This window comes from Python bivittatus, unplaced genomic scaffold (assembly GCF_059951505.1).
Source record: "Python bivittatus isolate LINGU-HERP-01145 unplaced genomic scaffold, Pbiv_v1 ctg000610_np1212, whole genome shotgun sequence".
Lineage (NCBI taxonomy): Eukaryota > Metazoa > Chordata > Lepidosauria > Squamata > Pythonidae > Python > Python bivittatus.
The window spans coordinates 54,205,863-54,232,021 of NW_028277088.1; the positions used below are offsets into that span (position 1 = coordinate 54,205,863).

The window sequence follows — 26,159 nt, forward strand, 5'->3', positions numbered from 1 at the left end:
TGTGGACAGGTCTTTCCTTGGAGAATGGCAGTCATAATCACATTTGTGCCAATTTTAAACAATAAAGGCACTCCGGATCAGAATAAGCATCAGGAAAATAAAATAGATACAATGTAATTTGTCAAGAGCAGACTTAGATATATCACCATATTTTAGAAAGTCATCAGAAAATGAAATTCAAATATGGATGATAACGAGTCCAGAGGAACTTCTTATTCTCGTCTTCCTTTCAGGTTATTTAGCACCCCAGATAAGCTACAGACTGGGAGGTAGTACTCAGAGCATGTCAAGTGGCTTTAGGCATTATAAGGAAAGTGTTCATGCATTTAGCAAAGGAAAGAGATCGGGGTGCAGGTAATAGAAAAAGTTCAGGTTGAATTTGGTTATGTTTACTGGATTTAGAAGAGGGAATTCAATTTCATTGACACCAAATGAACTGAAAAGAACTTCTTAGACATAAAATTCTTTGGTGTTGCCTACCATCTCTCACTTTGTCTTAGTCACCAAAAGAGAAACCAGCAGAGAGCTTTAAAACAGTCATTATCCTGTTTGGGATGGGATTGGATCTCTTCTTAAGAAATAGGATCATAGTTTGGGGTGTTCCCGAATCTAGTCTGGTTCATCAGTGGGCAGAAACCTCTCTTGAAAGCTGTGGGTGGTTCACAAGTGGCATGCTTTTCCTCAAAAGCAAGTTCTGTCCTTACAATAAATTACATCTGAATCCTAAATCTGAATGTAAATTACATTAAGTTTAGTTTTTGTTCTGATTCCAACTACTTTTGTGGGATGTGGTCCACAGCACACCACTCCTTTATCTAAAAAAGTTGTGCAGCTTTGTCCTATCGTCCCTTAGATAATTAATGGATTTTCTCAACCAGGTGCCTTTCCAATAGTTTGAACTGCAGGCCTTGTAATCCCAAATCAATATGCTTTATAGCTGTGTGTGGCTTGGAGAGATGGCAGTTATTCTCTAACATCTTTGTTGGGACCCAGACTGGGGAAGACTGATAAACTTAACTATTTTCAAGGAACATTTATGCTTTTCTTTTATTATTGCTCTTTGAATACTCAGGTTCTTTTCATTTTTAAAAATTGAAATTATGATGATAATGATGTTTTATAGCTTTACCAAATTTTTGGTATACATTTACCAGACTTATTTTTTAGATAGAAAAGAAGATATGAAATCTAAAAGCAAAGCAGAGAAAGAAGCAGGTAGAGAAGACTGTTACAGGGAGCTGTAAAATCTTGGATGAGAGATTCCTGCAGTCAATTCTAGGCATCTTACTCTCTGTTCCTGTCCCCATCGGAGGCTGGAAGCAGGAGGGACATCTGTAAATACTTTGGTATTATGAGAAGACTGTTCTAATGCTTACTAGTTAGCAAAGCTTGGCCAACAAAAGAGTCAGTCTGATGTAACTTGATTCTAGAAAACCTCTGATTTTGGCCTCATTCCATGGCGAGCAACTAGCTTTAGAAAATAAAAATAGAGCTGCTTTCATGTTGTCCATCCCCACTTCCTACTTGCTTGCTTCCCTGCCCAGGATCTGCTTCAGTTCCAGACAATTATCTCAGATTCTTATGCCAAAGAAAGAGAGTCTGAAACTTCTCAGTTTCTTTTCCTTTTTTCCTTCTTCCTTCTCATTCAAAAATTTAGTGCTTTCTATGGCTGCTTAAGTAAAACACATAAAATATGAAAGAGGAGTCCATGGCAACATTAAAGTGTCCACCCTGCAAGCTGTGAACACAATCTGCATTTTTCTCTTAACTACAAATTCAAGCATATTTGGCTATTGGCCAGTATACAAGGACTTATCAAGCTGGAAGAAGACTACTGCCCACCAATTCATACTCATTCTATACTATGCACCCTGACTCTCACTATAAAACAGAAATTATCAAAATGAGCTAATTATGTGCTTTCTCCTCCTCCCTGTCTCCCTCCCCAATATTATTTACTTATTTATTATTCAAATTTATGTAGCTGCCCACCTCAAATATATGACTCTGGGCAGCTTACAAACAATTAAAAGAAATATAAAAAGAACAACGCAACAATTTAAAAAGAAGACAAAATAAATAAAAGCATATAAAAACACCCATAATAAAATACATAAAATTCACACCCAAGGTAATCTCATTCATCAAAACAATCAGTACAGCCACTGCACTGACTCCACCTCATGTTCCCCGTGCTTGTTGGCAAAACCATGTCTTCAGGGTCTTGTGAAAAGCCTGCAGGGCTGGAGACAATCTGTCCTCCAGGGGGAAGTTGTTCCACATATGAGTCATATGCCTAAATGAACAAGGATAGAATACTGACATGCATTTTTAATTATGCCATTGTTTTGTTTTGGCCAAGGGCTAGAGTAGGAGGATTGAACAGGTATTGAACCATAATAATAGTAAATATGGAATAAATAAACAAATGTATAGAATGAGGGGAGAAAGCATTCTATAGGACCATTTCCATAATGGAAACAGATAATTTTGCATTGGGCATTTCTAAATATGGGAGACATTTTAGAGGGGGGAAAAACTCAAGAAACCTGTGACTGAGATCTTCAGCAGATATTAAAACTCTTGCAGATCTGCATATAGTATATCTTTAATCAACCTTATTAAGCTATTTGATACGTAAGAAATGTGGTGCTCCGGAAAGACAATTTCTCTGATCTGATCACCCCTCCTCCACATTGCTATTAAGTATGAATGGAGAAACAGGTTCAAGGCAGCTGTTTTTGAAGCCCTGGAACAAAGATGGATAGTATGTTGCATTAGGATCATATGCAGTATTTAACATAATTTCATATGATCTCAGTCCAGTTTTCAAATTTCTTAGAAAGTGATTAATTTAGAGGTCTAACCATATTCTTAGATAATTCCTTGGCAGAAGAAAAGAATTTCTAAAAAGGGATAAAAGATAATGGGCATCAGAGAAAAGAGGAAAGGAAGGAAGGAAGGAAGGAAGGAAGGAAGGAAGGAAGGAAGGAAGGAAGGAAGGAAGGAAGGAAGGAAGGAAGGAAGGAAACCCAAATGGAGAGAAAGAAAGAAAAGGAAAATAGTGAGCCTACTCAGGTTTGGCTTTAACTAGATCACTTTCTTCAGCCCTACCCAATAGATTGCTCTTGTTGTACCCTGACCCTTATAAGAACAAGCAGTGTTTTTAGTAAAAAATGATATCAAAAATTAAACTTTGTGGCTTGATAGAAACATGATATATCTTATCAGCTTTTCAGCAAAAAACACTTTAGTTTAAACTATGTCCATAAGCCAACATACGCATGTAAATTATAAAAAAATAGATATTCCTTCTTTCTGAAATCCTGTGGATTTATTTTTTCAGTAGTTTCGGCAACTCCAGAAATTTTCTTCACTAGGCCTAGAATCACAATCAGACAGAACTGTTTACACAGGAGTCCCTGAATTGCACAAGTCCCCCCAAACCCTGGGGCAGCTGACACAGCCCTTCAAAAACTTGCTGTAGAATTGCATTGTTTAATGTTATGGAAGTAGAATATTGCTAAATTCCTGGACAGTAATCTTGTCAACTGTATTTCACTAACATAGTGGTAATGAAATTTAAATAAAATCAAATGAAGGTTTTGTCCTGCCCCTACCTACTTTTTAGAGTGCAGTCTCTTATGCATCATTTGAAGACCAAGGGTGCCTCTTGGCATGAAAAAAAGGTGGGCATGCTTTCAATAGGCTATGAAGTATTGATGACAAGCATACAAGTAGCCCTCGCTTACTGACTGTCTTGTTCAGCAACCGTTCAAAGTTACAATGGTGCTGAAAAATAACTTTATGGCCAATGTCTGCATTTATGACCTTTGCAGTATCTCTCTGTCACATGATCACCATTGCAGTCAGTACATGTTGTCCTGTGCCTGGCCTGTTGTTTTACTTCCCCCCTCCTTGCAGACCAGAGAGATTAGAGAAGAAAGGATTACAAGAGAGTAAGGAGGCATACAATGGGGAATACACCAGACTGTTTGTATAGTGTGCTCATGGTTCCCAGCCCAGAATGTGCTCACAGCTGCTGGTGCCACAGCATTCATTTCATGTGTATTCCCCACTATGTGCCTGCTTAATCTCTTGTAATCCCTTCCTTGCCAATGAATATAAATACAAACATTAATTCCCTTCTTGCTAATTATCCCAGTGCTGGGATGAGCATTCCAAAGGGCAGGGGAGTGGGGAAAAGGAAAGCACAGTCACGGTCACTCAATTTCCCACTTAGTGACCACATCTCTTAGCAACAGAGCTGCTTGTCCCAATTGTGGTTGCTAAACAAGGACTACTGTACATTGCCAACTAGAGCATATGACTAGCCACATGCTCATTCTGATGGCTGAAGACATTGTGGTATATTGCTATCTGAAGATAACATTTTAGAGATCAGAATAAAACAATGTGACTCAATGACTCTCTTTCAAACAGGGAGTAAAATTATAATAATGTCCAGATCTGGGTTAAATTAAACTTGGTGGTCAGAGTCCAGCACATTGTTTTGTTAAGTAGTATAAATTGGAAGAAAAAGGGCTAGCTAATTCAACTTTTTGTCCAGCTCTTCATTCTACTTTCTCTATCCTCTAATAATATAGCTAGGGTTTAGCTCCTAACTTAGATGTTAGGACCCAGCTTCTAACAACTTCCAGATGGCTTTCATCCTGATCAGTGGGGTAACCTGACAGCCCATCAGTTCTTATACCTAGGGGTAAATTTCCTCATGAACCGTTACTTAAATATTTCTTGAGTAGGAACAATTATGCAGGAGATTGAGGATTATATTACTATGTTGCCTTATGTGCATAATCATAACTAAACAAGGATTAAGTAAATGAAGTATATGTTGTAAGATGTGACTTGCTGTTGTGAGGGTTGTATGTGATATATAAATGAGACCTGGGAAGGAGAGAGTGAATCCCCCATACATACTTTGAATGTTAGGATCCAAACAGAGATTGAGTATAACAAAGTGAGTTGGACTGGGGAAAATGCACTTTGTCCCAGAGTATCTATTTGAATATTAGTGATGGCTTGCCCACCCTGGCTCTACAATGTAATTTTATATAAATAGCTTGATATATGGAGCTGAAATGGACTTGGATGATGTGCCACACTGACATCACTGAAAGAGGACATTTGGAAACTAAATTTAGGTTGCTGGATAGGATAGTAAAAATAGATTGCTCAGTAGGACCTCCAGGGTAGCTTTATCTGTTCTATGCACAGATTTAACTTGAAACAAGTGGCTTCAGTATGTGGATGAGACAGTCATGTAAAGAGGAAAGAGATTTTTTTGGCACTAGGGAACATTTTCCACAAGTCACCCTTGTACATATTCTATTTGAATCAGAATCAGGATTCTGGCCCAATTCTAAAGAAAGTGGCAGAACAACTTTTAAACTAAATCCTAGGGAACGGCCAAGAGGAGCTGGTGAACATACGGTTCAGGACAAATTAGCCCTAAGGGATGAGAATGAAAATGCTTTTGAATGTTCAAGTGGGATCAAACTAGGAAAAGATATATAGACATGACATTCAGCAGAATAGGGGTAGATGAAGATATATTATCTAAATTTTGAACTACAAATACTTTAAGCTCCACCAGCCATGGCCAACATTTATGATAGCTGTAGTACAAGCTATCTGATTATATCATATTGGCTATTTATGCAAAACATCATGATTGTTGATTATGATGATTATATGCTATCAAGTCAGTGTCAGCTCTTAACAACTACAGGTAGTCCTCACATGACAACCATTCATTTAGTAACTGTTTGAAGTTACAGTGGTGCTGAACAAAGGGACTTACAACTCATCCTCACACTTACAATCATCACAGCACCCCTGCTTGGCAACCAACTCACACTTATGATGGTTGCAGTGTCTTGGGGTTATGTGATTGCCATTCATGACCTTCCCAGCAGTTTCCAGAAAGCAAAATCCATGGGGAAACTGCATGATTCACTTAACAACCATGTGATTCACTTAACAGCTGTAGTGATTTGCTTAATGACCGCTGCAAAATAGGTCATAAAAACAGGCATGACTCACTTAACAACTGTCTTGCTTAACAATAAATTTTCCAGTCCTTTTTGTGGGTTGTTAAGTGAGGATATACATAGATAGTTCTTATTGTGTCTCTTTTTTTCTTTCCTTCCACCTTTTCCAGAAGAATAGACAACTCAATAGCCAATCAAAAAGGTCAAAATCCACAGTAAAAAATGCAAAAGCTAGATACATGTGAAAAGAAAAACTATTTTGTACAGACGCTAGAAGCCTCCAAACCAAGAAGCTGAAGTTCCTAGCTTTGAAGAAGAAGTAGTTGTAATGGACATATCCTATTTGGTACAATGGAGAGAGGTACATAATGGGATATAGTAATCCCTGGATTCAAACGTTTCAAAATCTATAAAAAGATAGGGAAGGATGTTCTGTAGGTGGTATGGTTCTGTTGAAGACATAATTACAGACAAACTAGAACCCTCTAAAAGAGCAGACCTCTCCATCAACTTTTCATTGCTGACAATACAGGAGGGTGGACAATCCTTTTTTGATGAAAGGGTATACTTTGGTACAGCCACAAAGTAGATAAAATCATATTACATATGAGGGTGAAGATATATCTTGAGGGAAAGGAAGGAGGAAAAATTTCTCATTCTTTTAACTATGACATATAATTTTAGACCTTCGCTATAGTTTCATTTGCTCCTACCTTAAAAAGGTAGGAAACTGTACTGTTAGTATAGTAAATGTGACCAGAAGGAGTTCCAAGGACCTTGGAAAGGGGTCTCAAGGGCTGTTTGTAGCTCTGGACTGCAGGTTGTGCACCTCTGCAATACTGGTTTCAAAGTTAAGTTATAATTAAAATATTTATCTATTTCCTCTGTCCAAAATACTCAGGAAGATTTTGACATGGAGGATGAAATCAGGGATTAATCTAAAGAAGGAATTATTGCAGTCATAGATTGTTTTCAAATACCCCATGAAGTAGATAATTTTATGTTCAAGTCACAATAGAAAAAAATATATAAAAAAGATTTTTACTATAGATTTTCACAGAATTACCCAGAAGAGAGGTGATTCTGAACTTAAGTGGCATCTAAGCATTTGTGCATGGCGGAAGTGAGGTTGAAGTGATGGAGGCAATGAGCACAGTGCTATCAAATATAATGTGTATGCATTTAAATAATTTTTTAAAAATGACACTTGACTTTTAGAAAAGAACCTTAATGGTAAGTTGAAAGGAAAATCAACAAGGTCAAATTTCTTCAGAAATCTTGGCTGTTTTCCAAACATACAGCAATAGAAGCTCAGCTAAAAGATATCCCAACCTTAGCAATAGCAACATTAACCCAGAAGTCACAAACTCAGCAATAGCAACATTAACCCAGAAGTCATAAAACGATCAAGATCAAGGAAGATATTAGAGAAACGAAGGTGCCCTTTAGAAAATGGAAGTCTTGCCCAAATGAGAACCAAAGGAAGTGCAAACTTGCATTAATGAAATGCAAGAAAATAGGAAATGATGCAAAATAGGATTGTGAGGAAATTATAAAAAGAAAACTACTATAAGACCAACCACCAACAAAACTAAAATGTTTGCAAACTGCCCAATCAGTTAGGCAGCCAGGCCGTTTGATAATATGTACATTAAAATAGTACTCCAACTGGATAGAGAGACAGTTTGGTCTAGTGATTAAGGCACCAGGCTAGAAACCAGGAGACTGTGAGTTCTCTCAGCCCAACTCACCTCACAGGATTGTTGTTGTGGGGAAAATAGGAGGAGGAAGAAGTATTAGGTATGTTCACTGCCTTGAGTTATTTTTAAAAAATAATAAAGGTGGGTAAAAAAACTTTTAAAAAATCACCTGTAATATCTAGATTACAAAAACACTTTATTAACTATCCCAGATGATTTAACAAAATGATATGTACAGTACCTCTCAGAGTAGCTTACAGCCTTTCTAGAAAAAGATGACAACTGCACTTAGAAAACAACCTTGGTATCTAATTGAGTAAGGCTGGCTGTTAAAAAAAAACGTTGGTTCCAGTCCCGCCTTAGGCACAAAGCCAGCTGGGTGACCTTGGGCTAGTCACTGTCTCTTAGCCCTGGGAAGGAGGCAATGGCAAACCCACTTCCAAAGAAAACTGCAGGGACTAGTCCAGGCAGTCACTACTGACTGGAAGGCACCCCCCCATCAAAAAAAAAAAAAAAAAAGCAGACAAGGAGACTGAAAAGAATATATGCAGGAGAACACATAGGACAGATACCTGTTCTTCAATTTATTTTTTCAACTAATAGTTCGAGGAACTGAGACAAATAATGACATCATAGAGTTGGAAGGGACCTTGGAACTTTTGTAGTCCAACAACTTGCCTGGGTTAGGAATCCTCAGACCATGCCAGACAAATGGCTTCCTCACCTTTGCTTTAAAACTTCTAGTGATGGAGCAACCATGACTTCAGGAAGCAGGTGCTTAACATCACTGACAGTCAGAAAATTCCTCATAATAATGAAAATGAATTGAAGTTCTAGACTATAGACAAATTGAAGACTGAGCCTAGATGCTATTCACATAATAGTTCTGAAATGACTCAGCTGTGAAAAACAAGATGCAATATGTCCTGAAGATTTCTTACTTTTCACTCCTTTGGTATAGCAGCCAAAATGATGCTAATCTAACACGGAGAGGGGAATCCAAACTAAATTGGTAAAAAACATTATTATGGACAACTGATCAAACATAAAGAAAGACAAATGGAAGGAGGAAGAGTAAATGCACATAGAGAGGAGAAGGAGATGCTTTTCTCCCTCCTCAAAACAATAGAGTCATCAAATGAAGCTAAATGGTGGGAAATTTGGGAGAAATAACATACAAAACAATTCTATACAGTACACAGTTAAGTCATAGTTAAATTCAAGGTTGTAACTGTAGATACTCAGATAAATATTTTGAACAAGAGTGCTTTTATACCTTTGGCAGAGAAGACATCACATGATGACTATAACAAGCAGATCAATTTTGAAATTTCATGGTGACTAGTTCAGATTTGGATGTTAGAGCCGTTCCTCCAAGAAGTTTCTATTCCAAAAGAACTCAGGTGGACTTCTAATGAAACTGAAGCTCTTATCCAAATGGTTTTGAAATATGAAATCACAAAACTGGCTGAATAAGGTCAAGCCTTTCTAAAGTCAGTGGATTAAAATGAATGTGAAGGCAAAGACAAATTAGTCTTTGCCTTCTTTCATTAGAAGGCAAAGACAAATTCTTTCAGTGATTACATGCCAAAGGCAGAGAGGTTGGGGATCTTAACACATGCAAACAAGTGAATATTAATGTAGATTGCTGAAGTGCATACACCTAATCTTGATTTTCTCATAACAGTAAAGGACCTTGTTGACTAAGAAGGCCTGCAATGAAATATGAAAATAAATGAAAGCAATTAATAGTGAGCTTCAAAGCAACTTAATAATGAGCTTCAGAGCTCATGATGACATAGTATAAAAATGGAATAATGTTTGCCTAAGTATCACTAATAAACAAATACAAACATCAGTTGTTAAAGGCCTCAATATACTATGACCTGAACAATCTTAAATTTATATCAGAGTATTCTGATGGACCTTTCTGATAATTCTGATGCTGTTCTGGCTGTAGTCAGCTTTTTTTAGATTCTGTCAAGGGGGAAGAGGATCTGGATCAACTCTAGAACACCATTTAGGATGCAGCATTCCTTCAAAAACCATGGATTTCCCAAAATTCACTATTTGTTTGCTAATGTTTAATCCATCTTACTTTTTTTTTTTTGATAATATTGTAATCTTATGCCAGTGTATTATGTAATTAATAAGAATACAGTTTTGCTAATATCTTAGATTCAGAACTTCTCTATCTAATGTTTCCTGTTTTGGGGCCTATGCAAATTGTATACCATTTTTATAATAGGCACTGAACTACATTTTATTTTATTCTTTGGTTCAGCATCTCATTTAGAAGGCTTGCTAGCTGTTGATTTTCAGTCTAGGTTATGATGTGATCTATACCTACAATGACTCTTCTCTGTGGTTAGCCATGTTTAATGTTTTCTACATTTAAAGCCACAGAAATCTACTGGGTATGCTAAATTGTTAAAAGGTTTGCATTCTGAAAAATACTATCTATAGTAATAATAGTAATAGGACTGGAGTAGTAACAGCAATAGTAATGAAATGTATAACTAAAGAAAGATTGCTGACAATGAAATCCTAGAACAAAATAATTTAAACATTATTAAAATGCATTACACAAATCTAAGAAGCCTAAAACGTTGCCAATAAATAAAGGGAATAAGCACTTAAAATCAGTTTGCCAAATGCTCAGCAGGTTTTTTAAAAAAAGGGTTTAAGAAAAAAAGACAATAAGGGATGGGGAAAGGCAGATCTTTTTAAACAGGGGATTATACAGTCTTGGCACTGCCAGAAAATAATTTTTCTCTTGTTTCTCAGCTATGGTGGACCAATTCAATATATGTGGAGCAAAGCAAAATACAATTTTTGTGTACCATGTATAGGAAGTTTATTTTCTAAAATTCAGTGCAAATGTAATAACAGCTAACAATATCAATGCAATTATATGTATTTACATGTACTTAGTGCCAGGTCAAATGGGGGGGTGCAGCAAAACGCAGAGAATCTAGCTAATGTAGAAATTAAGGTGTTGAAGACAGAGGAGATGTAGGTTAAAATCTACTCTTAGCCAAGGAATCACACTGGGTGACTTTGGGCCAGTCACTCTCTCTCATCCCAACCTATCTCATATAGTTATTATGGGGAAAAACTGGTGGAGACAGTCCTATGCGTCATATTGAACATCCTGTTACAGAGAAGGGATATAAATCTATTCAACAAACATATAGTCATGGAGTTCCTCCCTTTTATATGCAATATATTTAAATATAAATGTTTACAAAAATATTAAATGATTCAGTTTGACACTAGAAGTCCAGGGAGGCCTTAGACATGCAAGCTCTAGGGACAAGTTAGGGCTGCTGGTGGTGCACTGCTGCCCAAATGTAGCCCTTCACAAGCTCATGGATCTCGTAGCATGGTTGGTGCTGAAGCTTCCCAGGCTGACAGGACTGAAGGCTTCCAATTTCCATGCTCTAGGAAGGGAATCTGGATGATATAAATAAGCTTAAGTGGAATCTTAGCAAAGTGGAGTTTCCATTCATTCAGAAACATCTTGGCTCCTATGTGCAAAAATGGAAGGATTTACAAACACCTACAGCTGAAGAACGGATATTAAAATTAATGGAAGAGATGGCAAAACTGACTGCTTTGCTTAAAGAAAGAGCATTGTCTAGCTTTGTTTCTAATTGGAAACTACTGTTGGACTTTTTGCTTGACGCTAAAAAAAAAAAAGCAATTTTGATTTTGGGATTTGATGATTGATGTTATACCTACAGAAATATCTTGTACAAATCATATGTATTGCTGAAATAGATTGATTCTAGGAATTTTTTAGATGTTAGACTAAAAATTATTTTCTATTATGTAAATTTTTAGACTACTAGAGTAAGAGGCGAATATATTTTACATTTATAGCTGTACTAAGGAAAGTCGGAAGCTACTCTTCCTTTTCTATGCTTTTTCTTTATTGCTTTTTCTTTATTGCTTTTTCTTTATTGCTTTTTCCTTTCCTTTCCTTTCCTTTCCTTTCCTTTCCTTTCCTTTCCTTTCCTTTCCTTTCCTTTCCTTTCCTTTCCTTTCCTTTCCTTTCCTTTCCTTTCCTTTCCTTTCCTTTCCCTCGCCTCTCCTCTCCTCTCCTCTCCTCTCCTCTCCTCTCCTCTCCTCTCCTCTCCTCTCCTCCTCCTCCTCCTCCTCCTCCTCCTCCTCCTCCTCCTCCTCCTCCTCCTCCTCCTCCTTCCTTTCTTGTATTTAACTTTTTGGAAAATTTAATAAAATTTATAAGAAAGGAAGGAAGGAAGGAAGGAAGGAAGGAAGGAAGGAAGGAAGGAAGGAAGGAAGGAAGGAAGGAAGGAAGGAAGGAAGGAAGGAAGGAAACGAAACATCTTGGCGCCAGTTGAAGTCTGGATTTGGGATCATGCTCCCTTTGAAGAAATGATTCTGTCACTCAGTTATTTTGGTGGACCTGCAGTAGCTGCTGCTAGAGTTGAGGGGGAGGTCATAGCCAAAGAAGCATAGCCCAGTTTAGGCTGATAGACCACATGCAGCTCTTCCTGAATCAGGAAACCCTGGCAACTGAGACTCATGCCCATCAAAATGCTCATCATGCTTTTAGACTATTGTACATGCTTTATGTGGGACTGGTTTTGAAGACAACTTGGAAGCACCACTTGCTACAGAATGCAGAGAATAGGCTGCTGGAGGGAGAGACCCACTATTACAATATATTATCATTAGTTCAATTACTGCACTGGTGACCTGTAGGTTTCTGAGCCCTATAAAAGTGCTTGTTTTACACCTATAAAACCCTACAATGCATGGTTTCAGGTTACTCGTAGGGCCATCTCTTTCAAAAAGATTCTGCTTCTCCTATGCTGCCATCTAGGGAGGGATATTTAGGTTCCCAATTCCTTGAGAGATGAGAGGGAAGTACAGTCCTTCTCTACAGTGGCCCCAATTTTCTGGAATATTTTGCTCCCAGAGATGTGCTTATTGGCATTCCATGAACCAGTAGAATCAGTTTTGTTTAGGTGAGCTTTTCAATCTTAATGGTGAGATCAGGCTGCTATTTTGGATTGTGTTGTTTGGTTATTGGTGTGTTGCACTGTTGGGAGTATTTGTGTGTGTATGTGTGCGTGTGTGTACTTGTAGACTGCCTGGAATATTGTATTAAAGATAGTATATAAATAAATAAATACAATTATAGCCTTGAATAGTATTCTATCAAATTAAAATAACAAAATTCTGGTGTCAACAGAGATAAAAATTGCACTTATTGTGCATTAAGTATATTAAAATTGTTACATTAAAATAGACTCAATAAGGGATATCATTTAACAAAACAATTGCTTTTAACCATTATTTTGGGAATGAGAGTGTTTTTAAAATATTTATTATGTATTTATGTATTATTAGATTTATATCCCATCTTTCCTCCATCAGATCAAAATGCCTAAATATCTGAAGAGAAACAGCATAACTAAATAAATTAAAATACTCAGTAGCTTTTGACTGAACTCTGAGTTATTCACTGATGTTAGCTGAGTCAACAGTCATCTTCTTGACTAAAACACAAACGTGACTGAGAGTAAATCCACACTGCCAGACTATGTTCTTTTCAGTGATAAGACCACACATGACTGATATAACTCTCTTCAGTGAAATTGTTGAACAACATCAGACTATGTTGCAGATATAGATACTAGCAATCTAAATCCTGTGGCAGACTAGATGCCAATTCTACCCTCACATACACTCCAGGAATTCTATTACTGCATTTAATAGCATCACCTATAACTTTAGGGCAGCATAATCTTGTTCATCCTACAATGGATATTGCCATCATCCATTTGGAATGCCCTGCTATATTTTACCTGACCCATCTTTTTTATAAATCTGTCATTAAAAAAAAAAAAAGCAATATCCAAAATCAGTTGAAGCACCTCTGTATTCACTAATGCATACTGTCATTGCTGCAAGATGACCATCTTTGGAAAACAAAAATAACAAGCCTGATTTCATCAGAAAATAAATGAGCTAGATTTCAATTGGCGATTTAACACCATTTCTCATAGACTGAGGTTTGTTATTAAAATACACATGTTAACAAGCAAATCAATACAAGAATCTATTGTTTTGTTTGTAGCCACAATTCTTTTATTTGTCCATTTACCATTCTGTCCCCTTTCTTCCTCACCACCACAGCAGCTATGTTTATATATGGGAATACTCCATATATCTGCTTTATGACCCAAGAAAGCTTATGCAGTAAGATCCATGTTAGGTTTTTTTTAGGTGCCACAAAATTCTTTTTGCCAGGTATCCCTCTAGAAACTATGTATGCAAAGACTTTAAACTTAAGGGGAAACAATCAGAAAAACAAATATGTGCAAAAAAAAAAGTGACTTAAAACTTTCCATACTCATGGCAGATAGTTTACAGCAAGTAATCCATTATTTTTATTTATTAGCAAAATGCCCATCATTGTGGTATCTCCATCTTACAGAAGGAGGGTCCTTACTCTGCAAAGGCCTCCAGAGCAAGCAGTATATCTGGGTGTGTTTCATGCACATAAGTGCTGCAGCACTCTACTTGCAGTACTTCTATTGGTTACGAATGGACCACAGAGGTCTTTCAGCAGATGTCCAGCCTCTCATTCTCAAAGCTGCTTTTAAAATCCTCACAAATATAACTAAAAAGTGTAGAGAGAAGCAATTAGATTTAATTCTTGCCATGTTCCTTGGTCATTCCAGACCTATCACTGTTATCAATGACCTTTTGTCTGTCTTGGCAGGCAAGCTTACATCCTGTTATTTCATATCTAGAAGATGCTGTTATATTTCATAGCTGCTCTACAGAAGTAGCCCTATATTCCAATACAAATCATCTGAGTTTGATGACCCATCCCCCACCCCATGGTGCTTTGTAGATGAATTTGGATTTCTTTAACAGGATAACTTTTTTTCTTAATGGACAAATGCATGCTTCTATCCTGTGGAGTCAAAACAAGGGCTAGAAAACAAGTAATGCATTAATTATGCATTCCAATTAGCAAAATCAAATTATAAGGGCAAGCATCATTACATATAAATAGAGTGCAGTAACTTCCTCTCAGAATGTGGTGGAGAATTGTGTGTGTGTGTGTGTGGGGGGGGGGGAGATGCAGAGAGAACTGGATTTTACATGCCATTTCCTATACAAGGAGCATCTCAATGTCTCTATCACATGTTCGCCCCATCTGAATGACTGTCTGCTACCTGGCTGGCAGCAAGTGTGAGTGCTCTGCTAGCTCTACAAGAGGCAGCCAGGCAGGCAGGCTAGGAAAGCTTTGGGAAACTGCCTTCTACTGTGGGAAAAGAAGGCCTTAATCTCCCACTGGCGGCAGATAAAGCATTTTCTCTCCATACTCTGCTCCATCTCTCCAAGCCCCAGGAAGTGACCTCCATCCCTCCACTTCTTTGATTCAGTACCTTGAAGAGGACTTGCATATACCAAGAGAAAGTCTTGGGGACTTTGTGTAACCTGGCAGATCAGGCAAGAATGCGCGACTTTTACCCCAAAGGTGACCCTCAGTGAGCAGAGGGAGATCTTGGGTGAGAGGAAAACCTGGCGCCTGGGACTAAGGGGAGACTGGAAGTGCAAGATGGTTGGGGTTCTCCGCACCGGTGGCAGAGCAGCTCTCTTCCTGTGGATTTTCAGCGGCATCAGCGGCAGAGCCTGGACAGCCCTTCTGTCCTTCCGTAAGTACCGCATTTCCATGTTAAGTTATCCATGGGTAGCCCTTGTTGGAGCAGATAGGTAAGGGAAATCCTGTAAGGGTTCAGAGTTGCTTTGGAGAAGCTCTTTTGGGACAATCACTGCCTCAACTGCTAGAAAGTGGAGCTGGTGCCCATTTCTATCAGAACAGAGATGCTGGTGGCATTTAGTTGGATCGAGGGGAATGGTTGCTGGTTGCTGATAAGCTTTCTTGCAAATACTTGCTTCGCTCACTCTTCAAGGGATTTTTTGGAGTTTGACTCCTAAAAAGCAAAGTAAGCACGCTAGAGAATGAGCGGTTGGGTGATAGCAGGTGACTTTGTGGTTTGGTTGAAGGAGACATGATTCTTAGAAAATTTGGTTGAAGGAGGCATGATTCTTAGAAAAGGAAAATGTTGCTTTGTGAAGCAAAATCAGTAAAGTATAACCCTCAGCGGTTCAGTGGATTGCACTTGGGATGATGTCCCTATGTCCCTTGAGAAGTTTTAATCTAGTTGCCAAATCCAGTGCAGTCCACTGGAGTTGGGCAGCCAATCAATTTAAATAAATAAATAAGCCTAACAAGTTTGGACCATTAAGCAAACATTTACTATGGGTTGGCTGACATCAGAATAAAGTATGCAATCACTTGCCCAATGCCTACGGAAACTTGCTGCTGAGTGTGTGTGTGCATAAACGTTTATAGCATTCCCTTCAAACAGCAGCACTTCTATGTTTCCCTTCTAAATGAAAGTGGCAAGCCTAAGAGTTAAGAAAAAGTTAATGCATTAAGTATACATTCAATTAACCAAAATCAAATTATAACAAGGATTTTACCCTCAGAGGTAGAATGCAGTAACTCTTATATGACAGGGTTCCTCAACCTCAGCAACTTTAAGATGGGTGGACTTCAACTCCCAGAATTCCCCAGCCAGCAATGTTCTGGGAGTTGAGGTCCACCCATCTTAAAGTTGCTGAGGTTGAGGAACCCTGTTATATGAGACTGTTGTGGAGACAGAACGAGTGGGAGAGGGGAGAAACAGAGAGAAGTGGATGTTTGGATGGTTTTCCTAGAAAACTTACAATAGTGCCTGATTGCATTACAAATTCACTTCCTGTTATTTTGGCAGAGGTTTTTTTCCTTGCCTCCTTCCATTGGTGTATTTTTAATTGCAGAATGTCGGGGAAACACGCACACACACACACCCGCAGTGGAGCCTTCCGCAGTCCTCCTTGCTTGTTTTGCAGGCAAGATGCTGAGCAACCAATCTGCGTGCTTAGGACCGCTCGGAAGACTTGCTGTCTGGACTGCTTCGTTTGTAGCTGGATCCCAAGAGGCTGGAGCACAGAGAGCCTCTACCATCTCAGTCTGAAGGGGGGGGGGGCTTCTAAGGATGAGAGAAATGGGTAAAAGACAGGAGGCGGCTGGTTATTTTTCGGTTCAGAGTAAAAATAACGGAAGAAAACAAACGCCCCGCAAGGTTACGAAGGAGAGGTTTCCAAATTCAGTACCTGGACAGCTCCATCGCCGTAGAGCCGTTGCGAAAGCGGCGCCTTCCCGTTCTCTTTTGGCCACTCCCGCACGGGCCTCTGCGCAAGGCTGGGGGTGTTCCTTTAGCTTCCTTTCGGTTTGAAACTAGACAAGTTCGCTAGGAGGTCCTTCCAGCTAGCGGGGAATATACGGAGGAGGAGGAGGAGGAGGAGGAGGAGGAGGAGGAGCCGGCGAAAAGGCAGAGAAGCAGGAGGGAAGGATTTTCTCCTCCCCGCTCGCCCCCCCCCCCCCGCCACCTTTAGGTTGTTGGTTATACTGCCACTGCTGCTAGTCATGGTGGCGGCGACAGTATTTCTTTCTGCTGGCGAATGATGAATAAAGGAAGAAAGAGACTGTTAAGCAGTTCCTCTGCGGCGGGAGTGTCTCTATCGCTTGCTGGCCTGATCTAAATGCTTGTCTGCTCCCCGGCTGGCTGTGCGTGTGCGCTTCGCGTACCTGTACAGAACCAGCAGATCAGTCAGGCTGGGGAAAGCTCTGGGAAGCAGCCCTCCGCTGTATGGAAAGGAGGACTCGGCCGCAGCCGTTTTGGCACGGGGCAGCAGGCAAAGCATTTTCTCCCAAGATCCCGCGGCATCTCTCCAAGCCCTTCTCCCCACGAACTGCAACCCGTCTTTCATACTACGTTGGCTTGGTACCTCGAAGAAGGCTTGCGTACATCAAGAGAAAAGGAACGTCAAAGTACTGGGGACTTTGTGCAAACCAATAAAATAGGCAACAGTGTGTGACTTTTACCCCAGAGGTGCCAGCTGGTGAGCAGACGGAGATCGTGGGAGAGGGGAAGACCCAGCAGGAGCTTATTTACAACTGACGCCTGGGACTAACGGGGGGAGGTGGTCTGGAGGTGCAGGATGGTTGTGGTTCTCCGCGCTGGCTGCAGAGCAGCTCTCTTCCTGTGGATTTTCAGCGGCATCAGCGGCAGAACCCGGACAGCCCTTCCGTCCTCCCGTAAGTACTGCCACAGTAAGCCACCCGTGGGTAGTGTTTGGTGGGGCAAGTAGGGAAGAGAAGTTATATAAAGGCTCGGAGTTGGTGTCTGGACTGCTGTTGGGAGACTCTTCTTGATTGCTTCCTGCCGCTAGTCTTCGAAAATAGAGCTGGTCGAAGATGCTGGCTGCAGCTTTGTTGAACTGAGAATGCTGGTAGCTAGTTTCTGGTTGGCTTCCTTGCAAGTTCTTCCTTCGCTCACTCTTTGTGGGGCTTTCTGGAGTTTGACTTCTAAAAAGCAAAGTGCTCATGAGCACATTGGAGAGTGATTCCTTGTGGCAGTAATAGATTTTGCAGCTGATTCAGTTGGAGATGCAGAATTATGGGAAAAGAAGAGTTTTGTTTCTTAAAGCAAAATTAAGATTATCCCTCAGCTTCCTAAAAGAGTGTTATAGAAGTGATTAGTGACCAGCTGATGGGTCAGTGTGTTTCACAGGGGTTGGTAACCCTAGTGTTGCCATATCCACCGAGCTAGATGCAGACTTCTTAGGCTTTAAACCATTATGCAAAATGTTAGCATTTGTTGGCTGGTATCATATACAATGGCTTGTCCAATCCCTATAGAAACCTGCTGTTTCAGGTTTTCTTGAAAATATATACGGAATTCCCTCCAAACAACAGTAGTTTTATTTTTTTTTCCCCTTCTAAATGAAATAGGAAGTACAAGAGTTAAAAAAATAAATGATGCATTAATTATACATTCAAATAACCAACATCAAATTATAACAACAAGCATTGTATCCTAAGAAGTAGAGCGCAGTAACTCTCATCTGAGACAATTGTGGGGACGGAGCGAGTGGGAGATGGGAGAAACAGGGAGAAGTGGATTTTTGGATGCAGTTTCCTACAAAACCTACAATAGCGTCTGATTGCATTACAAATTCGCGACCCGTTATTTTAGCACAGCTTTTTTTTCCTTGCCTCCTTCCATGTGTGCGTTTTTAATCGCAGAATAGAGGGAAACACACACACACCCGCAATGGAACCTTCCGCAATCCTCCTTGCTTGTTTTACAGGCAGGATACTGAGCTCCTAATCTGAGTGCTTAGGACCGCTCGGAAGACTTGCTGGCTGGACTGCTTCGTTTTGTAGCTGGATCCCAGGAGGCTGGAGCACAGAGAGCCTCTACCATCTCGTTTGAAGGGGAAGCAAAGAAGAAGAGAAGTAGGGAAAAGAGGAATGTCGGTTTGTCGGCGACCTCTTTTTAGGTCCCGAGAAAGCGAAAAAGGAGAAAGCAAATCTCCTGCCAAGATCACGGAGAGGTTTCCAAGTTCAGTTCCATGGATAGCGATAACGGGGTTGCTCCGCTGCTCAGAGCAGCCGCTCTCTGCTTTCTAGCTACTCCTGCGAGGCCCACTGCGCGAAGCTGGGGCTGTTGCTTCATCTTCCTTTAGATTTAAAAGTATATAAGTGGAGAGAAGACTTGGGGAGGCGGCTCTTTCAGTGAGCGGGGACTACACGGAAGAGGAGGAGCTGCCGAAAAGACAGAGAGGAGCAGGGGGGACGGGTAGGATTCTCTCTCCTCCCTCGCCGCCTCTAGGTTGCTGGTTATGCTGCTACCACGGTTAGTCGCGGTGGCGACCGCAGTGTTTCCTCCTGCTGGCGAATGATGAATGCAGGAGGAGAGAGGCTGTAAGGTTGCTGCTCTGCGGCGGGAGCATCTCTATCGCTCGCTCGATCTGAATGCGTGCCTGCTTGCTGGCTGGCTGTGGCGTGCGTGTGAGTCCCGCGGATCTATTTCTCGGCAGCCGAGCAGCCAGGCTAGGGTAGCTTTTTGAAGGATCCCTTCTCTGTACAGAACAAGGCTCAGCAGCTGTGGCTTCGGCCACGGCGACTGGAGGAGTGTTTGGTCCCAATATCTGCTCCATCTCTCCAAGACCTGTTCCCCGGGAGGTGACACACTTTCCTCACACTGTATTGGTCTGATATCCCGAAGAGGAGTTGCGTAGTATATGCCAAAAGAAAAAAGAACGCCAAAGTCGCGGGAACTTCGTGGAATCCGACAGAATAGACGACAGTGCGTGACTTTTACCCTCAAGGTGATAAGCAGCAGAGGAAGACCCAGCAAGAGCTTATTTCCAACTGATACCTGGGACTAAGGGGGCGGTCTGGAGGTGCAGGATGGTTGGGGTTCCCCGCGCTGGCTGCAGGGCAGCTCTCTTCCTGTGGATTTTCAGCGGCATCAGCGGCAGCGTCCGGACAGCCCTTCCGTCCTCGCGTAAGTACCGCGCTTCCACACTGAGCCAATGGCAGGTTGTGCTTGGTGGGGCAGGTTAGTAAGGGAAGTCATATAAAGGCTCGGAGATTGTTTGGAATTGCTGTAGGGAGGCTCGCTGGGCAATCGCGCGAGAGGGCAGCTGGTGCCGATTTTTCTTGGGACGGAAGTACTAGCGGCACTTAGTTGAACCCAGGAAACAGGCTGCCGCTCGCTGATTGGCTTTCCTGGAAGTTTTTGGTTTGCCCATTCCTGGTGCGATATTCTGGAGTTTGACTTCTAAAAAGCAAAGTGCTGGGGAACACCCCGGAGCGATAAGAGGGGATTTTGCGGCTGATCCTGTTGAAGAAGAAAGTTTCGCTTCTTGAAGCAAAATCAGTAAAATGTAACCCGCAGCTTTCCGAAGAGGTGTTATGGAAGCGATCTGCACCTGGCCGATGAGTCAGTGAGATTTCATGTCGGGCGGTATCCCTAGGTCCCCTAAGGAGATACGGTCCTGTTGCCAAATCCACTGAGCTCCGTACGTGCAGTCTAAGGCTAACAAGTTTAAACTACTATGCAGTATTGGTTGTCTGATACCAGGGTAAAGTATACTGTTATTGGTCTAATACTTATAGAGGCCAACTTCTAGTTTATGGAACCATTTGCAGCATTCACTCCAAAGAATGACAGTTTGACTTTTCCTCCTAAATAACATGGAAAGCATACGCTGCATGCAGGCGATACAGTGTGCTGACTATACTGTTTTTGGGGAACACAAGTATTGCATGCTGTTTTCTTATAATCAGTCATGCTGAAGATTTAATAGCCAAAGCTGGTGGTATTGACTCAGCATATTTCCATATATTAAATATAATGGAGTCACTTGCTTATTTGGTCACAAAGAGGAAAAGTGATGCAGGGCTCAATTATGTCTTGAAGGAAATCTTGGTGGCTGATCTTTGGGTCCTTAGTGTGTTTGTGAGAAAGTATTTGATAGCTATCAGTGGCTAAGGAGGTGAACTAGGGCTTGATTAGAGCAATTCTCATGTATACTTATTTGCTAAAAGTCCAAGTTTGGTATAAAGAGGTATGCTGGCAAGTTGTGTCACAAGTTAAAGAAGATTGTTCTGCAAATGTCTGTGTTACTTTCTAAAGATTCTCTGGGTGACATCAAGAAGAATATGACTTGGCATGTGAATTAATGTCTCAAACCACATTAATTTCTGTCCCTCTTTTAGAAACAATCTAATGTTGAGCTTTTTGCTCAGTGCTGTTGGATTATCCCATTTATATTCTTAATATTAATTTTACCCCTGTTAATGATAGGCAGTGATACTGTATGTACAGAGGAGAAAGTCAGGAAAGACTGTCATTCCTTGCTCTACAGAATCAATGTTTTCTGCCCAATGTGTTGAAATCCAAACCTTGTATAGTTTTCTTCAGGTTGCCTTAAAGGTACATGTTAGTTTTAAACTGTATCCTTACACATGTGTGCGCACACACTGTTGTTATATTACTGGCTTACAAGATGGCTTGTTTATGATACTTCCTAGCACTGTATGTATGTATATGTGCGTGTGTATACACACACAGACCTACACATATATGCACATATACATCTTTAAATCTAGTTTTAATGGCACTCAAATTTGGATTCAGGTATAAATCAATCAAAAAGTTGGACAACATACTTTTGTAAACAAAATGATCAGAGGATGTCTTTTTTCAGAACCCTAAAAAAACATAGTATGTAAATAGGCTTTTATATAGTTATTATAGATAGTTATATAGTTTGTTTTTAGTTTCTGAGAGTTTTCCTTCCTTCCTTCCTTCCTTCCTTCCTTCCTTCCTTCCTTCCTTCCTTCCTTCCTTCCTTCCTTCCTTCCTTCCTTCCTTCCTTCCTTCCTTCCTCTCTCTTCCTGTTAGACAGAGTTGTATTATTGCCACTTCATTAAAAAAAGTGGAAGTGAGATTGACTGATAGCCGATGAATAGAGGTTCAAACAACATAATCAGGTCTGCTTTCTTCAACAATTACATCAAACCAAATTATATACTAACATATCAGAAATGCACCAAATGCAGTTGCTCAGAAAAGCATAAAAGTTCAGGCTTCCCTTGCTTTATGCTAAGGTTACATTCCACCCAAAACTCACATGAAGTGAATTCACATAAAGTGAGACTCTGAACAAAAAGGGGGTTGTGGCATATGGTGTCCAATTTTGTAATCCAAATGCATTGACAAATATGCTCATCACCAGCTTGGCTGCAACATAATACGTCCAATTTTTTTTCTAGCATTCGGTTCTTTTCCCATTGCAAAATAATGAATTCACATAAAACAAGGGAAATCTCTTTATCTCTTCAAGTGACAGTGAAAGAGCAAGAGAGTATCTAAAACAAAACACAACAACAAAAACTCTAAAATGTGGTAATGCTATCTGAACGCTCTTATTTGTACATGTTTTGGCTGATACACCTATTTTGCAGATCTTTATGTTCCTTGGCAAGAAGTTATATACCGGATTGATGTCTGCATTTTATTGTTTGCCTGTTTTGGCACAGAAATGAGCTAAGTAGTTGGAGGGTGGGAGAACATTTTTGGAAACCCTTTTGAAAGAGAAGTCTTCTGAATGTAATGTGTATAGATGTATGGGTGTGATCCAGATCACTACAGAATTAGTTTCAGAACTCTCATAATTATAATGCAGCTCAATTGTGCCACCTGCTAACACTATTTAATAGGGACATGCAATGGTTCAGATTCCATTCTGAAAAGGTAGTCTGGGATATGTGGTGTGTGACTATAGCACTTGTTTACAGCTCTTTAAAGCAGCCCTACTTCTGCCCCCCCCCCCCCGATTGCATGGCTGCCTTCTGCACCTTCCATGATAAGCTCCTGGGTGCTCCAAACATCTTTTCTACATTATTTCTGAAATGCTGCATAGCCTATTATTTAATACAGTATAACTCAACTTTGTTATTAATCCTGCAAGTATTTAAAATAAGCTAGTTATTTTACTAATACCTTGCCACTAAACTGGGAACCGATTGACTGTTTTTTAGGAGAATTAGTTTCATATATGTTGCAAGTTACCTACAGTTATACAGAGAAATCACTGAAAGTAATATACATATTCTTGTACAAGTGGGCACAAAAGAACAGTAAGCCCTAGAGTTGTATTATGAATGAATACATTAAACATTTCTGTTTGTTTCATCTAGTAGAACTAACTAAACTACTAAGTATTCTCATGTAAGGCTAGGATTAGAGTAAACAAGTATTAACTTCAAATCTCATATATGTCCCCATATAAATAAAATGTAGAACATACATTTAATCCTGTGCAAATGATTTGATATTACAAATGCAGTTTCTTAAACAATTGTAAACAGCTAAAACTACCAGTGGACTCATAAGATTGAAAAGTGATGAACTGAAGTTTCTGAAGTATTTACATAAAAGATAATGAACAGCTTAGCCAGGAGAGGTCATCACAAGACAAAAAGTAAAAGAAAATAACACTTAAATCTCTCTCTGCCATCTCTTTATTCTTACATTTAAGAAACAAGAAAATGGAACGTAAACACGACCTTTTTGGGTAGAAGAGGTAATTAGGCAAAATAGCATGACTACACAATAAGTGTAGCCAAAAGAGCATTCTTTGAGTCTTCTATGAATAGAATAAAATAACTTCTTACAGGAAAATAATACAACTGCTATTGCAGAAAGATCCATTACTATTCCCTAGTTGATGCTTTTTGGAATGACGTGATAAAATTAATTTAATTGTTTTTCTTATTTCTTTATGTGGGTACACATGCATTCTCTAATATAAATTAAACAGAACACTGGGTGCATAACCCCAGTGACCTGGTGAACTCACACAGATGACCATACAAATATTGGCACAAACTGAACAGGCAATGAAGCACATTGCCTAATAAGAATGCAAAACCTTCATCTGATATGGGAGTAGTGGAATATGACAACTTTATAGAGGGCATGCGAGCCACTCAACATTCTTATTTTCTACCTGGTACCATCATTTTGCTCAAACAATGCACAGAATGTCCTCGGGGGCTATTCAGAATAACACATAGGTAGAAGGCATCTGTGATCAATTTGCATTGCCCAGCATCAGCATCATCCATAATGGATGGGTGATGTTAGAAATCTTATCTGGAGACTGCTAATGTATGCATATTCTTCATATGCACAATTCCACATATCACTGCCTTTTTCAAATCTGAAGAAGAATCTATAGTGAATACATTAGAAGCATTACTTCCATTTATTCCTTCTGGTCAAGGAATAATAGCAAGGGTGTCACATGTATATTGATATCATGCATTCTTTTATGTTTATAAATATGTACTTAAAATGGAGGAGTAGTTCTTGAAGAATGAAACCATTGGTTTTATTGGTAAATGCCAAGTCCCAAGGCAAATAGTATAGATTGGCTTCCAGTTGGTCAGTTGTTTATCTTACTCTTTGCAGTCTGTGTTTCGTATAGATTTTAGTGTTTTGTTAATAGATCACACAAGACCACTGAATGCAGATGCACTAGTCACAATCTATAGTTACAACAAACAGGCCTCAGAATTCAGGAGAACCCCAAAATGCCAGGCTTTAGAAACGCAAGCATTGCTGGCTTTCAGATGTTACATTTTATGTTACTATCAAGCAACCGCATCCTACTGAGACCTCATTTACTCAACATGCAGCAGGCAATGACTTTTATTGACTTCCCCTGCTACCCTGTACAAATGCAGTTGTTATCCATAACAACTGACATAACATAAACAATGCATTTGTCAGGGAAAGCCAACTTGGTTTATAACACTTGCCCTCAATTTTTCAAAGAGCTGTTGGCCCCCTGTGTTTTGGTTCTGAAAAATCACGTCAGGCTTCTTCTGGTGGCCTTCTTGTTTAGGTTTTTATCCTTTTAATTCCAGATAATTAACTTTCATCTACTGTAGCTGTGATAGGGACTAATGTAACTTTTTTCAGTGTTCTCATCAAAAGCAAAACGCTAAACTACCCTTGGCTTCCTTGACAAATTATTTAGCCTTTTCAGTCCAGATTTTGGAGAATTCTTTGAAAAGTCATGTGGTGTACTCAGTTCCCGGGAAACACTTAAAAGTATTCAAAATCTGGCACATCCTAATAGGGTAATAGACAGGCTGTGTCTGTCTTCTTCCTATTTTGGGAACACAAAAACCTGACCGTAGGCTATTATGCAATTATTAAAAACTTTTTTTCCCAACAGTAATGTAACAAATTCCTTGTTTTCCTAACAGCAGCATGTATCTATTTATTGCTAGCTCAAATTAACACCGAAAGTTATCTTAGACAAGTACTGAGTCAGGAAATCCACAGTTCAGTAACAATCTGTGTTGATTGCAAGATCTATCTGACTGTCAGTAATCTTGAAAAACTAAGTTAAGTTATACCTGGCTAAGACTTGGATGGGATACCACCAGTTAATCCCTGTTCTGTAGATTGTAAAATAAAATCTCAGAAGACAATAGCAAACCTCTTTCATAATATTGCGAAGAAAATTGTATAGATTTGTTCAGGAAGTCACCAGGAGTTGAGATGAATTTGAAGATGCCTTCAGAAAGGCTTGTTCTCAGCCTTGTTGGCCTATGTCCATTTTATTGAAAAATGTCAGTGATTAAACTTGGGAGCTTCTGAGTGCTTATTGATTGAGCCTGGTGCTGTCTTAATTTGTTCTCTCTCAAATTTGGTATAGCTAAATTAAGATGCTTTTCATGCTGCACCCTGGCATTTGTCTTGCAAATGTGGAGTGCAGAAATGCATTTGAATTTCATTTTATGAAAAGAATCCTTCACTGTGCATTGGAGCTTACATGAAGCCTTGATCATGTAGTCTGTCTTTTTGAATTCGTGATCATCTGGGGGTGGGGGTGGGGGGTGAAGAGTGGGACAGAGAACTCATCTAGAGTGTCACCAGCTTCATTTTTTCTTCTTTCCAAAAAAGCAAAC

At 39.7% G+C, this 26,159-nt stretch overlaps 1 protein-coding gene across 2 annotated transcripts in view; it reads left to right on the top strand.

Annotated features, from left to right (window-relative positions):
* The first annotated feature begins 17,300 nt into the window (after nucleotides 1-17,300).
* Nucleotides 17,301-26,159, top strand: part of CNTNAP2 (contactin associated protein 2) — a 1,202,163-nt gene continuing 1,193,304 nt past the window's right edge. Inside the window, exon 1 of one of the 2 annotated variants that reach the window (XM_088150062.1) lies at nucleotides 17,301-17,912. In XM_088150062.1, coding sequence (XP_088006188.1) covers nucleotides 17,816-17,912 — 97 coding nt within the window. In that variant the 5' untranslated portion in view covers nucleotides 17,301-17,815. Of the gene's footprint in view, nucleotides 17,913-19,467; nucleotides 20,170-26,159 lie in introns of those variants that run through there. The other variant, XM_088150063.1, reaches the window with a different exon arrangement.